This window comes from Cotesia glomerata, linkage group LG3 (genome assembly GCF_020080835.1).
Source record: "Cotesia glomerata isolate CgM1 linkage group LG3, MPM_Cglom_v2.3, whole genome shotgun sequence".
NCBI classification, from domain to species: Eukaryota; Metazoa; Arthropoda; class Insecta; order Hymenoptera; family Braconidae; genus Cotesia; species Cotesia glomerata.
Genome location: NC_058160.1, coordinates 3,559,519 through 3,574,898, shown reverse-complemented (window position 1 = coordinate 3,574,898; position 15,380 = coordinate 3,559,519). Strand labels below are relative to the sequence as shown.

Here is a 15,380-nt window from a genome sequence, read left to right as displayed (position 1 = left end):
ACGCGGTATTGCTTCAAGAAATCACCGACTTGTTTAAAGAATCCCGCTTAAACCAACAAATTATCAGATTTCTGCAACTTTCTAAATGAAAAAATGTCTTGAATACTTTTCAGAAAATGTTGAAGTTAAAATTTCGTTTTTTAAAAGATTTTTTTGGTATTTTGACTGAAGAAACTTCTACTTGTCCCAAAAATCCAAAGTTCTTGAAAGAAAACGAAATTATTTAAAGTTTTTGAGAATAGTTGTTGATTGTCGAATTTTCTGTATTGACTGAAGATAAAACTCTTTAATCAAGTGGCAATAGTTATCTCCCAAAGAAATAGATCTCTCGAGCCAAGAAGTCGAAATTCAAGGCAAGAAATTCTTGAATCAAACAATCAGTTGTCTTTAAAATAATTTTTTTCTTGGGTCAAAATAGTTTTTCTATCAATTTAATTTCTTTCTCCAAAAAACTTTTTCAGTTTAGAAATAAAATTAAAAAAGTATGATTTATCATATTGAAGATACAAGAGACGATGATGAAATAGATGGATGAAACGCAAAATATTAATTTAATCTAGGGACAAGGACGACACCAAAAAAATCGGTAAAATAATGAATCTAGTATGTATACACGGAAAAAAGTAAACTGTAATATCCACTCGGATTCCGGTTAATTTTTATAGTTTCAAACAGTAAAGCGGACATCGGGCTGGCAAAAATATAAATATTACAGAACTTAATGTAGAAAGTATAAAAGCCACAATTTATAATTTAATATCCAAAATAAGTGATTAGTAGCTGTCACTATAGTAAATAACGACTCTTTCATCTTAAAAAATTACAGTTTCAAACAGTAAAAATTGCCATTTCAATATATAGTCCATATTATGAGAAGAAGGGGAACTCAGATGAAAGAGAAGGGGGTCTCACTCTGGGAGAATTTAACATTTGAAACAGTAAAAATTATACTTTTAAAATATACATTTTACCAGTCCAAGCAAGTCAATAATTACAGCTTGATTTTTAGCGTTGCGTTTAAAATTTACCATTTTACTTTGTAAATATTGACGTTGCTTGTATTAGAAATTTACGAACTTTATTTTATACTCTTTACATATCATAAGATCATTTTTTAGGTACAAAATGATAAATATTAAAGTCTGAATTCTTAATTATTATACTTTAACATTTTAGACATTTACATAGCGAATATTACTGTTTGAAATAGTATTTTCTTCCATGTAAAGAGAAAATTGTAACGTTTAAATGGTAAATATTATAAAGTGAATAGTAAAATCAAGACTTCACTGTTTGAAATGGTAATTTTTAGCAATTGATCATTACTTCTTATGAATCGACTGTTATTTATTACAGTTTACTTTTTTCCGTGTATGATATAATTGGTTATAAGTACCAATTTATAAAGATTTCACTTGAAAAATTAAATCTACCCTCTAATGATCTATATAACTTTTACTACTTCATTTTTTCACTTATCAATGAATAAAAAGAGAGAGAAAATAAACACAAAGATTATAACCATGGAAAACAATAACATTTCTCACCCATTTGTAGAAGAATTTGTTGCCGCCGTTGTTTCCAATTTGCAGGGCTTCGCTCATGCTCATGGGGCTTCTGCAAAACGAATATAGAAGTTGAATGAAAACCAACTCGGGAATAAGGACATGAGTATTAGTAAAAACAAAATATATATTATATATAATAACAGATAAAGCAATTTTTTCCTCTGGGATGGAGGTTTTATTACTACTTTAATATTAAAACCCAAACATTCATACATATATGATTCAATGTTGCGTTTTCTTTACAATTTTCACAAATCGAGTCAAGTATTTCATTTTTTCACTATTTTTATTCCCATTGACATCAAAGCGGACTTTTTAATTGGTTCTTATATGGTTTAATTTTTACAAGTCGAATGAATTTTATTTGGAGCATTGAATTGCTTTATTAAGGAGTTTATGATATTGATGTCATGAATAATGATGAATCATTTTAGTATGAGTGAAATTGATCGATATTACTGGATGCTAAAACCCACAAAGATATGGAAGCACTGCAAATATAATTCCCCAATTTAATTGGCATAAGAAGCTTTCTCGCTGTAGATGATGATCATGGAACATCAAAGACGGCTAGTAAAGCTCCGGTAACATGTGCTGCTGCATTTATATTTTCAATTTATTTTCATGTTTAAGACATTTGAGAGGAGTCTAAATACGCTAAGTATAATTGATGAATGCCCAGGAAAAAATGAGTCATACATGATCAATGATCATACAATAATTTTCAAGAATGTCTGAAGATATATATGATCGATGGATGATTGTCACTTACTTTGCTCGAGGGATAACAAAATTAAATTTTGAAATTGAGAGCTAAAAATCGACTGGAATATTTCTTTTATTAAAGAATTCTTTTAAAATTCTAAAAGTAATGAAATTTTATCAAAAATTTCGTCATCTGCAAATAAAAATGTAAATAAAGAGGTTTATGAAAATTAAAAATGAAATTCCTCCATCTGCAGATCAGGACATCAAAAAAAGAAATCCATGAAATGAAGAAACACTCATTTATCTGAAGATGAAGATGCAAAAAAAATAAATCATGAAACTTAAAATCTTTGTACTGAAAAAAAAGTAACTTTAATCAAGAGAAAGATTTTTGAACCAAAAAATCATTTGGAAGAGTTTAATTGTCTTGAATCGCGACGAAAACTTTTGAATCTGCACGGAAAAAAGTAAACTGTAATAAATAACAGTCAATTTATAATAAGTAATGATCAACTGCTAAAAATTACCATTTCAAACAGTGAAATCGTGATTTTACTATTCACTTTATAATATTTATTAATTAAACGCTACAATTTATTCTTTACATAGAAGAAAATACTATTTCAAACAGTAATATTTGCTATGTGAATGTCGAAAATGTTAAAGTATAATAATTAAGAATTCAGACTTTGATATTTATCATTTCGTATCTAAAAAATAATCTTATGATATGTAAAAAGTATAAAATAAAGTTAGTAAATTTCTAATACAAGCAACGTCAATATTTACAAAGTAAAATAGTAAATTTTAAACGCAACGCTCAAAATCAAACTGTAATTATTGACTTGCTTGAACTGGTAAAATGTATATTTTAAAAGTATAATTTTTACTGTTTCAAATGTTAAATTCTCCCAGAGTGGGACTCCCTCCTCTTTCATCTAAGTTCCCCTTCTCCTCATAATATGGACTATATATTGAAATGGCAATTTTTATTGTTTGAAACTGTAATTTTTTAAGATGAAAGAGTCGTTTTTTACTATAGTGACAGCTACTAATCACCTATTTTGGATATTAAATTATAAATTGTGGCTTTTATACTTTCTACATTAAGTTCTGTAATATTTATATTTTTACCAGCCCGATATCCGTTTTACTGTTTGAAACTATAAAAATTAACCGGAATCCGAGTGAATATTACAGTTTACTTTTTTCCGTGTACTAATAAATGGAGAGCCGGTTTTTTTGTCCGGTTATACTGCGAAAACTACTGAACTGATCGGAATAATACTAATACCATAAGATGCAGCGTGTTTCGGAGAAGGTTTCAGTATATGATATGTTGATGATTACTTATCCGGAACCTATATTTTTTTTACTTATAAATAATGAATTTTTATTGCAACTAAATTTATGCTATTTGATTGTCATTTGTTTAAAATAAATTTTTTAGTTCTATTGGTTATGTTTTTATACTAGGCAGATTTCTTCACTTATGAGACCTGCAATTTCTTTAACTGAAATTTTCAATGCTCATTACAAATTTTTAACCTCCCGCTAAGAAAATCGAAGATTTTCAAAAATCGGGAAGTTATTGTTTTCACCTCATTCTGCAAAAATCGAGTTTTCATCAGATATCGACGTTTGAAGGTCACAGGGAGCTTCTCTGACTATCCCCGCGAGGTTGTCACTATGTCTGTCTGTATGTGTGTGTGTGTGTGTGTGTGTGTGTGTGTGTGTGTGTGTGTGTGTGTGTGTGTGTGTGTGTGTGTGTGTGTGTGTGTGTGTAAGTATGTGAATCGCTTATAACTTTTGAACGACTAAACCGATCGGAACCAACCAAACGGCGTTCTAAAGAGTTTCCTCAAACTTAGATTTCCTGAGAATTTGAACGGATTCGGACCGATAGATTTTGAGAAATCTCAAAAAAAATAAGAAAAAAATCATTTTTAAAAGTGATTTTTTTGGAATAACTTTTAAACGGCTCGATCGATCAACTCCAAAAACTAATCTGCCCTTGAGCTTGAAAAACCACGTCGATCACCACTAATCCGGTCAAAATCGGTTTATTCGTTCGAGAGATAGCATGAACGAAAGAAAACCGAAAAAAGTGTGTTTTCGGAATTACTCCGAAATTTTTTGGTCTATCAATTAAAACTTGAAGATTCTTTATAAAGCTTAAGAAACTGCGTCGAATGCCACCAACCGCGTGAAAATCGGTTCATTCATTCAAAAGTTATTGCGATTTGAAAATTCAAAAAATAGTGTTTTATCAAACTTCTATCAAATTTTTGAGCACGAAGAGCTCAAAAGCATACAAAAGCTATTTTAAAAATAACACACAAATTGTATTTATGAGCTCGAAGAGCTCAAAAACGTCATAAGTGCAATTTCAAGCGTTTAGGTATAGAGTTGGCGGAAAGTTGCAGGGATGGCCTTCAGGGTCAACCGTTTTCCTAACTTTTTTTTTTCATATCAATCATTATTCATTTTTGTAAGAAAGATACGAGAATGTTATAATGATTGCACATTGAAAGTTACACTGAATATTAGCTAGAATAATTACATGGATAAAAGGTGCATGCCAATTCGATAGAATTTGAAATCTGTGCAAGTCAAAACAATACTCTAATTAAATTTCAAGTCTAAATCTAAAAATGCAATTCTATAAAGCACCCAGCGGAGCGGGCGAGTAACAGCTAGTTAATACATAAATGATTCTTAATAAAAAAAATGAATCATATAAAGATAAATTTGGTCAATAAAACTCAAATTGACTGCAGCAATTGCAGCTCCTTAAAAATAATTCTACCGATCGAGTTGAAGAGGAGGATGTTTGTAAGTACGAGCGCATGCCGCTTAAAAAAGTTGAGAGAAAAGCTCGGAAACAAAAAGATGAAAGTTTAAAAAAGGAGAAAGAGAGCAGAGTGAGTCTAGAGTATAAAGTACACAGAAAAAGAGAATTACCGAATAGAGAAGGTTATTCTTGAGAGAGGTATCACGAGGGGATAACGCCGCGTTTTCATTACTCTAAGAGCCGATTGCATTTTTTATGTCTCCGTGTATCCAGGGGACGGATGGAGGACGAGGTAGGAGCACACCAGAGTGGATAGAAGTGAGAAAGAACGAAAGACAGGAACGAAAAGATAAAAAAGGATAGGGGTTGGTTTCAATCTTGGACGAGGTCGTGGCCATCTAATCACACGGCGTTCCTCGCAATCAGATCCCGCCCGGACAATCCGGGGGCTGAGCTCAATCCAACCTTCTTTATCCTTTATTCCACGTCGAATAGTGGGACTACGATGACATCCTCGCCTCTACTACTCGCTTTTTTTCTTTATTCCCTTTTTTAGCTCCACAGTACTTATATTCCGTGCAATCAAAGTGCTCAAGAATATATCCGATCCGCTTCAATCCTACACTCGATCACCATCACCAAAAATGGCTTTCGATCAGACGAATTAAGTGAGACGCAAAAAAGTATAATTCCGTGGAATTATTTTCTATGCTATGAAAAAAATTTTATGATATGAATCAATCTGATCAAATATGGCCATAAAATGAAATTTTTTATTATTGTTACATATTTTCTACAAAATTTTGATGTCAATTATCATGTTTTGTTAAAAATATTATTAAAAAATAAATTATTCAAAATTGGTGACTGATAAGATCTTTAAAAACGTAAAAAAAAAATCAGTTTTTTAAATAATCTATTCATCATATTCTTTACATTGTTTCCAGTTTATAAAATTTGTTTAAATTTATTTATTCCATTATTCCTAACCATCAATTTTCTATGATATTCTATAAAAATTAAGTAATTTTATTTAATTTAATATTGAATATTTCATAAAAAATAATAGATACAAATTCTATTGATTATAGAATAAAATTCGCAGATTTATTTTAATGGAAAAAATTATCTTTATATTAAAACTTAACTCTCTTATAAGTAGACGATTCAGCGATCATTGGCCATCTGTCGGAGATTTTTTACACTAACCTTGTTCAAAAATTATGTATACTCAGAAAAAACATTTATTTTTTGGCTATATGATCATATTATTGATTATCAATATAATTAGAAGATTTTTATTTATTCTATTGGTAAGTGGCAATTGCAAGACACCGCCTCGTGATCGAAAACAGCACTACTCAAAACGGGTCATGTATTCTTATGGCGGTGACGTACTTGACATCTGGCGTTAAAAAATTTAATTACTCAAAGCGGGTTTTGACAATAGGCCTTTTTACACGGTGCCATTTGCCAATAAATGAGTACGTCAATTAACATATTATATAAAATAAAAATTCGTTTAATAGTTGATTACACTAAAAATCAATCTCAGACGACTTCTTTAACAGACTCAATTTTTTTTTTTTTTTAAATAATATATTTACAGTTACAAGTTTTGTATATAATATTGTTGATTTATAATTCCTGTCCTAATGGACTCTTATAATAAAATTTACATTGCATATATTTGTAAAGAGTATGTTATTTTTGATTCAATGTTTATTTTATTTTCAGGAAAAATTTTTTTATCAAAACCTAAATTAATCTTCGCACTCAAAAAAAAGATTATTATTTTAAAATGTAATACTTTAAAATTAACACTCTTGTAGCGAAAAGATTAAGCGATCATTCGCCATCTATCGGAAATTTTCAAAACTAAATTTTCTCGAAAAATTATAAATATTTATATCAGGTCATATAAGGACATATAAAGCCATATCAGAAAACTTTTTCACGAGACATTAATTTTTATTAAGTCCATAAAAAAATATATTATTTTTTCCGTCTCCGTTTCACCCAATTCTTTTTTTTGTCTACAATAATAATAAGATAATAAATAAATATTAATTTGTATAAAAAATGCAAAAAAAGGTAACATATGGTGCTACTGATCATTGAGAGTTGTCAAAATGACCAAGGGCAGGTACAGCCGTATAATGGGCATTATAAATTCTTAACACAGATCGGCACGCAATCCTCGGCTCGTTAGGATGATACATGGCGGTGCAAGATGTCCTGCAGGGGTATATATACATATATATAAACAGAAGCCTACTGCAGTAACAGCATATATCGCAGTATCAACTTGCGATAGCCTAAAATCTCTCCGGTTATAATACCTACCGGACTGCATATATAATATTGATGCCCATCATATGTGTGTATACATGTATGCACACATACTAAGTCCTCTTGGGTCGGTAATCACAGATCAAAGATAAGAATAACGTTATTAATTTTGAGCATCAGTTTAATAAGATATCTGAGTGAAGAAAAAAATAACTATTCGGAATCTCCATATGGAGACAAAAAATATGTAAATGTACGTATTAATTTTTGAAGTTATTTGCATTATTTTATTAATTTTAAGGACTTTGATTCCAGAGTAAGATGTCAGGATAATTTATGCAAACCTGACATGTCTGTAATTTTTTACTTGGTTAATAAAATACAACAACTTAAGCTTATTTTTAAGTAAATTTTACGTTAAAATTTTTTGTAATTATTCAGTTTCATTTTTCGTAATTATTTTTCTTGAAATTCGTAAAAAGTAAAATACTTTTTGAAAAATTTTTAGAAAAAATTACATTATTAAATACTTAAATATTGCCTAGAAAAACTTAAATATTGGATTGATAATTTTTTTTTCTTTACGAAATTTCCGACAGAGTCATCGAGTTAATTATCTTATCAATAAAAATAGTAAAAAAACGAGAATTTCCTGATTAATAATGAAGATTTAAACTGCAGAATGTGCATCGAATGTTAGGAGATCATGAGCAGATGAGAAAGCTTCTCATGAGAGCCAGCCTGGGCGGTTCTAGCAAAGGAGTTGCGATAAAGGATAAAGCAATAAGAGAGATAGGATGCAGGAGAGTAGTCGAGCCAGGAGTAGTGTAGTAGACCAATCCAGTCTGTAGACGGTGATTACGAAAGCGAGTCCTGGCTATGCTACATGGATCTACTAAATATATATGTATATATTATGTTGGTCTATATGTATGCACAAAGCAGGCTACCACTGTTTCATCTTCTTTATCTGTGTGTGTCTCGATTCTACGGATCCAGATGTACTTCAAGTACCATTCCCTTTTATTTACTGTACATATTGCACATAATGGTGCGGTATATAGTACATAGTGTATAGTATATAGTACAGTATGTACAACGTACAGTATATTTATATAGATGTATATAATATATAAGATACAAGATTCACGGCATCGCGGCCTCAAATGTCCCCGCTCCGGTTCAACGAGTGGAGGACCAAGAGCCACTTTGAAGATACCATCTCGAAACAAATTGCAAGTTCTGCTCTCATCTCCAGCGAACTTTTTTGCTTAAGCTTGTTCGATAAACTTTTTCTTATCTTTGCAGTTTTGGTACTGCTGTCACTTATTTGCAATTTTTTTAAATGATAAAATTTTAATATGATAATAATAATTAAAAGTTTGGAAAACCAAAATTATACTAATCATAATAATCGTTTAATTATATAAAAAAATGTCAAGCACTTTCTAATTCTTCGCTTTCTAAGTTGTGCAAAAATTTTCCCAAATTTTGCAAATTAAAAAAAAAAACTAGAAAATCGAACGCGCTTCTGTTAAAATGTTTATTATTGACAATTGAATTAATCAATATTTTTACAAATTTTACTCATTAATATTTAGTATTAATCGTTTCAACATTTAATCGTTGCCATGGTAACCGTTGCTATGATAACCATTGCCAAAAAAGGTCACCATAGCAACGAAAAGAGACAACAATAGATAGGTCACATCAACTTTTTAATAAAGGATTTTAATGCATTTTATATTGACTATAGAGTTTAAAATTCTCGAAGGATTTTATTGAAATGTAATAAATTTATTTTGTAAGCTATTGCTAATGACAACCTCAAAAATGATACAAATTTATTGATTAGTATAGTCATTCAAGTAAGCTTCAATTTGCATATCTTCATTTATTCAGTCAATCAAATTTTACCGCTACATTATTTTCATGGAAAAAATTCGCCATAGCAACGATTACCATGGCAACGAAAAGCGACAACAATGAAAACGTCACATCAACTTTTTACTAAAGGATAAGTAAATATTGCACTCCCACACAGAAAAAAAAGGTTCACTTGAGCCAAGAAAAGTATTTTTCTTCCTAATTATTTTCTTGAGCGAAAAAAAAATTTTTTTTCGACAAGAAATTTCACTTATTCCAACAAAATTAATTCACTTGAAGAAATACGTATCTTGATCCAAGAAAATTTATTTAAGTCAAGAAAATCTTGTTGTTTTGAGAAAATTCAGCCTCTTGCTCCAAAAAATTTAGTTCTTGATAGAAGTTAATTTTCTTGTCTTGAGAAAATTTCTCTCTTGCTCCAAAAAATTAAATATAAAGATAGAAGTAAATTTTCATTAATATTTTTATTGACTAACATGTCAAATGGGAAGATCAAATAATATTGAATCATTTTTTTTCATTCAATATGTATAATTGCACGCTAAAATAATATAAAATGGGTATCAAATATTTAAGAGAAAAATTTTCTCAAGGTGAGAAAATTTTTTTCTCAGCTGAAGTAATCGCTGCTTCCGTAAAGTATCTAAAAATCTTGATCAAATATAGAAATTTATTGTATCAAGTATTTATGATAATTTGAATTAAGAAAAAATTACTTCCACCAAGAATAGAATTTCAAGAAAAATTTTTACTTCGTTCAACACAACTTCGGTCTTCCTTCAGGCACCCGACAAATTTTCTTGAGCCAAGAATTTTGTTCTCCAGTCAAGAAATTTTTTTTTCTGTGCATGATCAGTCTGGCCTTAATATTTTTAAGATGGATAGAAGCTTAAAGAAAATAAAATTTCAAGAAAATCAAAGAGTACAGACAGTCTAAGAAATGAAATTTAAACTTAAGATCTTAAAAATTGCATACAAAAATATTTTTCATTTTTGAGTCTGAAAATTTTGTAAGTAAAAAAAAAATTTTTATTTCGACAATTTTTGATGGAATTATAAGCAAAAAAAAAATTTTTTTTTTAAATTATATCTTTGAATATGTTATCAAAAAATTTACTCGAACCAAAAAAAATTGTAAGGTAGATAAAAAAATTTTTGGCACATTAAAGAATTTTCTTTAGTCAAAAAAATTTTTCCTAGTCAAGAATTTTTTCATTCTAAAAAATGTCCTTAAAAAAAAGAAACTAAAATTACTTATATCATCTATAATGGTAAAAATTACTATTTTTTCCTCTAGTTTATTTATTTTTTTGTAATAAAAGTAATAAAATGCATGTATAGCGTCATTAAAAATAAAATACTGGAGTGGAATAAAATTAAGAGTGGACAGGTAAAGATCGAGTCTAGAGTCCGGAGTCTGGATTGCAAAACTATCAGGAGATACCTGGTACACCAACCCACGAGTGATAAAGTAGTAGGTGTAAGGTGTAAGGTGTAAGCTGAAAAAGTAGTTAGGTGCATCGCTGTAGGTAGCTCAGAGAAAAGGTAACGGGGTAGACATTTAACATATGAGCAGCTACCAGTGTTATTAATGCGGCAAAACCAGCCACGGTGGAGTCGGTTTCTCCTCTACCTCGTGTACGGTACACCGGCCACCCGCAGGCTCGATACTCCTCCAGCTAGAAAGAGTCCGTGTGATACTCCACCGCTTCCCGATCCCGGTCCTCCGAGGACTCACTGGTCCCAGTAACACGACACGAAAGGAAATGCATCCGAATAATCGTATAATATGATATCTGTTACTTTTAACGAGTTATATCTTCCTTACACTTATGAAAGATAGAACGGGTTTCAAAAAACTAATTTTTCTACGAATTTATTTGTTTTTTTTGTCTATAGCTTTTTTTTACTCAAAATTTTTAATTTTCATTTTTAAGTTAATTCAAGATAAAAATGTAACATTTAAAGAAGAAACAGAAGAATAAATTAAAAAATTTTAGCGCTCGATAACTAATTTAAGTTTTTATTATAATTAAAAAAAAAATCGAGGTTCAGTAGAAAAATAAATAAAAAAATGAAAAATAATTTTGAATGAATTTTTATAATTTGAAATATAATAATTGAGTGACTAAAAAAAAAAATTTCATTTTATTGTAAAAAAAAGCGTGAGGTACTTTTTGAGATATTTTTTCAATAACTTTACTTTAATATAAATTTTCCGATAAAATATTTACAAAAATATCTTTAAAAGCACCTTACACTTTTTTAACACTGAAAAAAAAATTTTCAACCAAGAATTATCTTGAATTAAGATGAAAAATTTCTTAATAAAGTAAAATTTACTCAAACCAAGAATTTTTCCACTTAAATCAAGATGGTGCTCTTCAAAATGATTTTTTTCTTGGATCAAAATTTTTTTTCAATGCCTCCTTCTCCCTAAAAATTAAATAATTATACAATATGCCACGGATGTGAGCCAAAAAATATTTGTTTTTAATTATGAGACTCTACTTTGTATTCCCTATAGGCGGCTTTTTCATCACATATCACTTCTTAATGACAATAAATTTACTTTTTGAAATATGAACAGAATTAATATACTGAAAACACGAAATTTTAAACTTAAAAAATATTTAATGCTTGCATTTTTTATGTTCCAGGTACGAGTACACCGAGAAATGTGTTCGGCAATACCCAGAGTCACGATCATCGTCACCCTGAACCAATAACTCGTGGCACCAAGATGACCTTTGAAAACTGCCTACAAATTACTGCACCATGTCGATCCTCATTTCCATTTGATTTAAATTTATTATTATTATTATTAATAATTACGTGGTTAATTGTAATTGTTCTAATGTATCATATTACTAGACCACGTTTAACTGTAAAAATAAATCCTTCACTCACCGAAGACTCGAAAAGCGACATGAAACGTCGTTCAATTACTAAAAATAATTACATAATAACTATCACTGTATCATATTAATATTTAAGCATTCGTTGATATTTCCAATCGTTAAATTTCGTAGAATTTTGAATTACTATTATTACATATAAATATAAATGTAATTATAAATATTATAAATAAAGTAATTATAAATTATAAATAAATATATACTGTAAGAGTAAGTATATTTATGTCATGTGATATGTGAGTGTGGTGTGTGAGTTTAATAAATGGTCAAGACGCGCTGTATAACTTCCGGAATTTTTCCTTCTCTTAATTAACTAAAGGGGAAAATCTCTTTAGAAATTTATAAAGAAAATTGAAGGTACTTTTTTTTATATTTTTAGAAAATATAAAATAGAAATGTTAATTATTTATAGAGCCCTAATTATTTATCGTATGAAACTTTAAACGCGATTATAAAATAGTACAAAATTTGACCTTTTTTTTTAACGGGCTTATGTAATTTTTAATTTTATACTTTCTTATGATTTTTAAGGTTTATTCTTCCCGTAAATATCTCAGATATGAAACAATTTTTTTTTTCATTTTAAATCAATAAAAAAAGAGTAACAAGTGCAGCACTTTTAAGGCGAGGTTTCAAAATATATAATTTAAGAATTTTGTATTGTTAATTTAAAATAAAATTAATAATTATGATTTATTCTATTATTCTTTTGATTATTAATAGCTTAATTTTTTATAATTATTCATTTTTATTAAATTAATAAATTAAATTTTTATAATTGTTAATTTTTTTTTAATTAATTAATTAAATTTTTTTAATTATTAATTTTTTGAAAATTCATTTATTAAATTTGATTATTTATAAATTTAAAAAAAAATTAATACTATACAGAATTTAATTAAAATATTCTGTAGAAATTAAAAATTTCAATTAATTAATTTTTACAATTTTAAAAAAACTTTAATAAATGAATTTTTCAAAAAATTAACAATTAAAAAAATTAAATTATATTAAAACTTAACAATTTTGATTATTTTATTATCTATAAAAACACTTATCAAAAATGATTAATTTTACGTCGTCTAAAGAGATTTCCCTCCTAAATAAAAAAAATTTTTTTTAATTAAAATAATTTATTATTGCAATAAAAAATCGAAGAATTTAAAAAGATTTAACCTGTTATAATTTATGTGTTTGTTTGAAAATTCTTAAAATTACGGAATGTCTGGTACATAATCTATTCACACTCTACTCCTATTTAAATATTTTTCTGTATAATAAATTATTCAAATGGCGGATGCACCTGACAGGTAAATTGGAAATTATAAAATTTTGAGAAATCCAAAGCGGACGGAAACGAAAAAATGAGTAAGATAAAAATAAGAAAATAAGAATCAAGTAGAATGAGTGTTTGATATCGGCTCGTTAATTATTCGAGAAGGAAGATGTACGCTTCTGGAATACGCGTCGCGTGCTTTTACGTGAGTAGCGGTGGGTTATGATTGCTATCGTCTGCACGAGCATCAGGAGGAACCACGACGACGCAGCGTGGGGCGGTCATTCAGGAACACCCACGTGTACCCAACGGGATATCACTACACTCGGATATGTATACGTATGTATGAGAAAAATATGAACTACCATCGGTGGAAATAATAATAATTATTATTATTATTTGTTATGAGAAAAATAATAGACCCGGAAAAAATATAATCGTAAATTATGTTTCAATATTTAAATTTTGAAATTTTTTAACTAAACTTTTTTTTTTAATTCATTGTAATTGTAATTATAAGTATACGTAAATTCGGACGGTCATACAGATTGTACATTAAACTGTAAATACATTATACATTACTATGTTTAAAATAAAATGAATAAGTTAAATGAATAAAAAATAATAGCAATTTGTTGTAATAAATAAATGGAAGTAATGGAGCACGTCTTTAGCAACTCTGTAATGTGAGCACTTGTTCAATTGTACGCGAGAATGCAATAATTGTCGAAGAATAAACGATAAATGTAGTTAATACTATAATAACTTATTTTCCTTTTATTTATTTCCTTAATAAAAATTATCGTGTTTATTTAAGTGTAATAAATTAGTTTTATGTCTCTGTCTAGCGGAACATTTATTAGGACTTTTTATTTCTTTATTTATGCTTGAGAAGTCTACTTTTATTTTTATAACATGGATAAAAATTTTTTTAAGTTTAAATAATTTGAAAATTTATTTTAAAAATTTTATACTAAGTAATTTTTTTTAATTTAAAAAAAAATTATGCAATAGAAGCTTTGAATTTTTTATATAAAATTAAAAATTTTATTTATACTAAATTATTGATATAAAATGACATTTTTTCACCCAAAAATTTTTTATTCAATTTTCTAAATAAGTTTTTTAATTAATTTATTTTAATTGATAAATTAAAAAATCAAACTAAACTACATGTTGGTATGTCTTCGGAAGGTTCTGGGTTCGAATCCCAGTCCGAGCTATCTAATAATTTTTTCTCGCATATTCTATAAACTCACATTAAGATGATCCTCTCCACATTCCTTTCTCAATCCTTTCCTACCAATATCCTGTTACGTGAATGTGGAACGCTTCACGTAATAATTACCGTAACTCCTATTCTTTCCCGCTTCACAGCATTATTTATATTTGTAAAAAACAACTAAAAAATCAAACCCCTATCAAAATCTTGAATTAATAATTATACACGGAGAAAATTTTATAGTAGAATTTATCATCAAGTTAGGTTAAAATCTATTAACTGAATTCGATAGTAGTAAATATTATTTAAATAATTAAAAAAACCATCTGAATTGTAGTATTTACCATCCTGATGGTAACTACTACTATTATGATGGTAATCAGTAATAATAACTGTTATTACTTTAATTAGTTACTACTATTATCAAAATCGTAATTCCTAATATAACCTGATGGTTGCTGTTACCATCAATAATAATAATAACTACTATCTAAGCTAGTAAAAAATATTTAAAAAATTAAGAATCTGCGTTACCGTGGATGCATTTCTAAATAAACTAAAAGCAGCTGTAGTGCAGTGTAGTGCACAAAAAATCGGGATTAAATTTTGATTGAAATTATAAATTTTTATTTGTCTAAAACAAGTTTCAACGCCAAATTTTTCAAAAAGAATTTGAAATTTCCAAAAAAAATCAAAATTTTCAATAAAATTCAAA

General features: G+C 28.2%; 1 protein-coding gene across 3 annotated transcripts in view; it reads left to right on the top strand.

Moving 5' to 3' along the window:
• Window positions 1-12,803, top strand: part of LOC123260774 (transcription factor Sox-2-like) — a 375,090-nt gene extending 362,287 nt beyond the window's left edge. Inside the window, exon 3 of one of the 3 annotated variants that reach the window (XM_044722103.1) lies at window positions 11,910-12,803. In XM_044722103.1, coding sequence (XP_044578038.1) covers window positions 11,910-11,970 — 61 coding nt within the window. In that variant the 3' untranslated portion in view covers window positions 11,971-12,803. The remainder of the gene's footprint in view (window positions 1-11,909) is intronic. The other 2 variants (XR_006508510.1, XR_006508512.1) reach the window with 2 other exon arrangements.
• The last annotated feature ends 2,577 nt before the right edge of the window (window positions 12,804-15,380 follow it).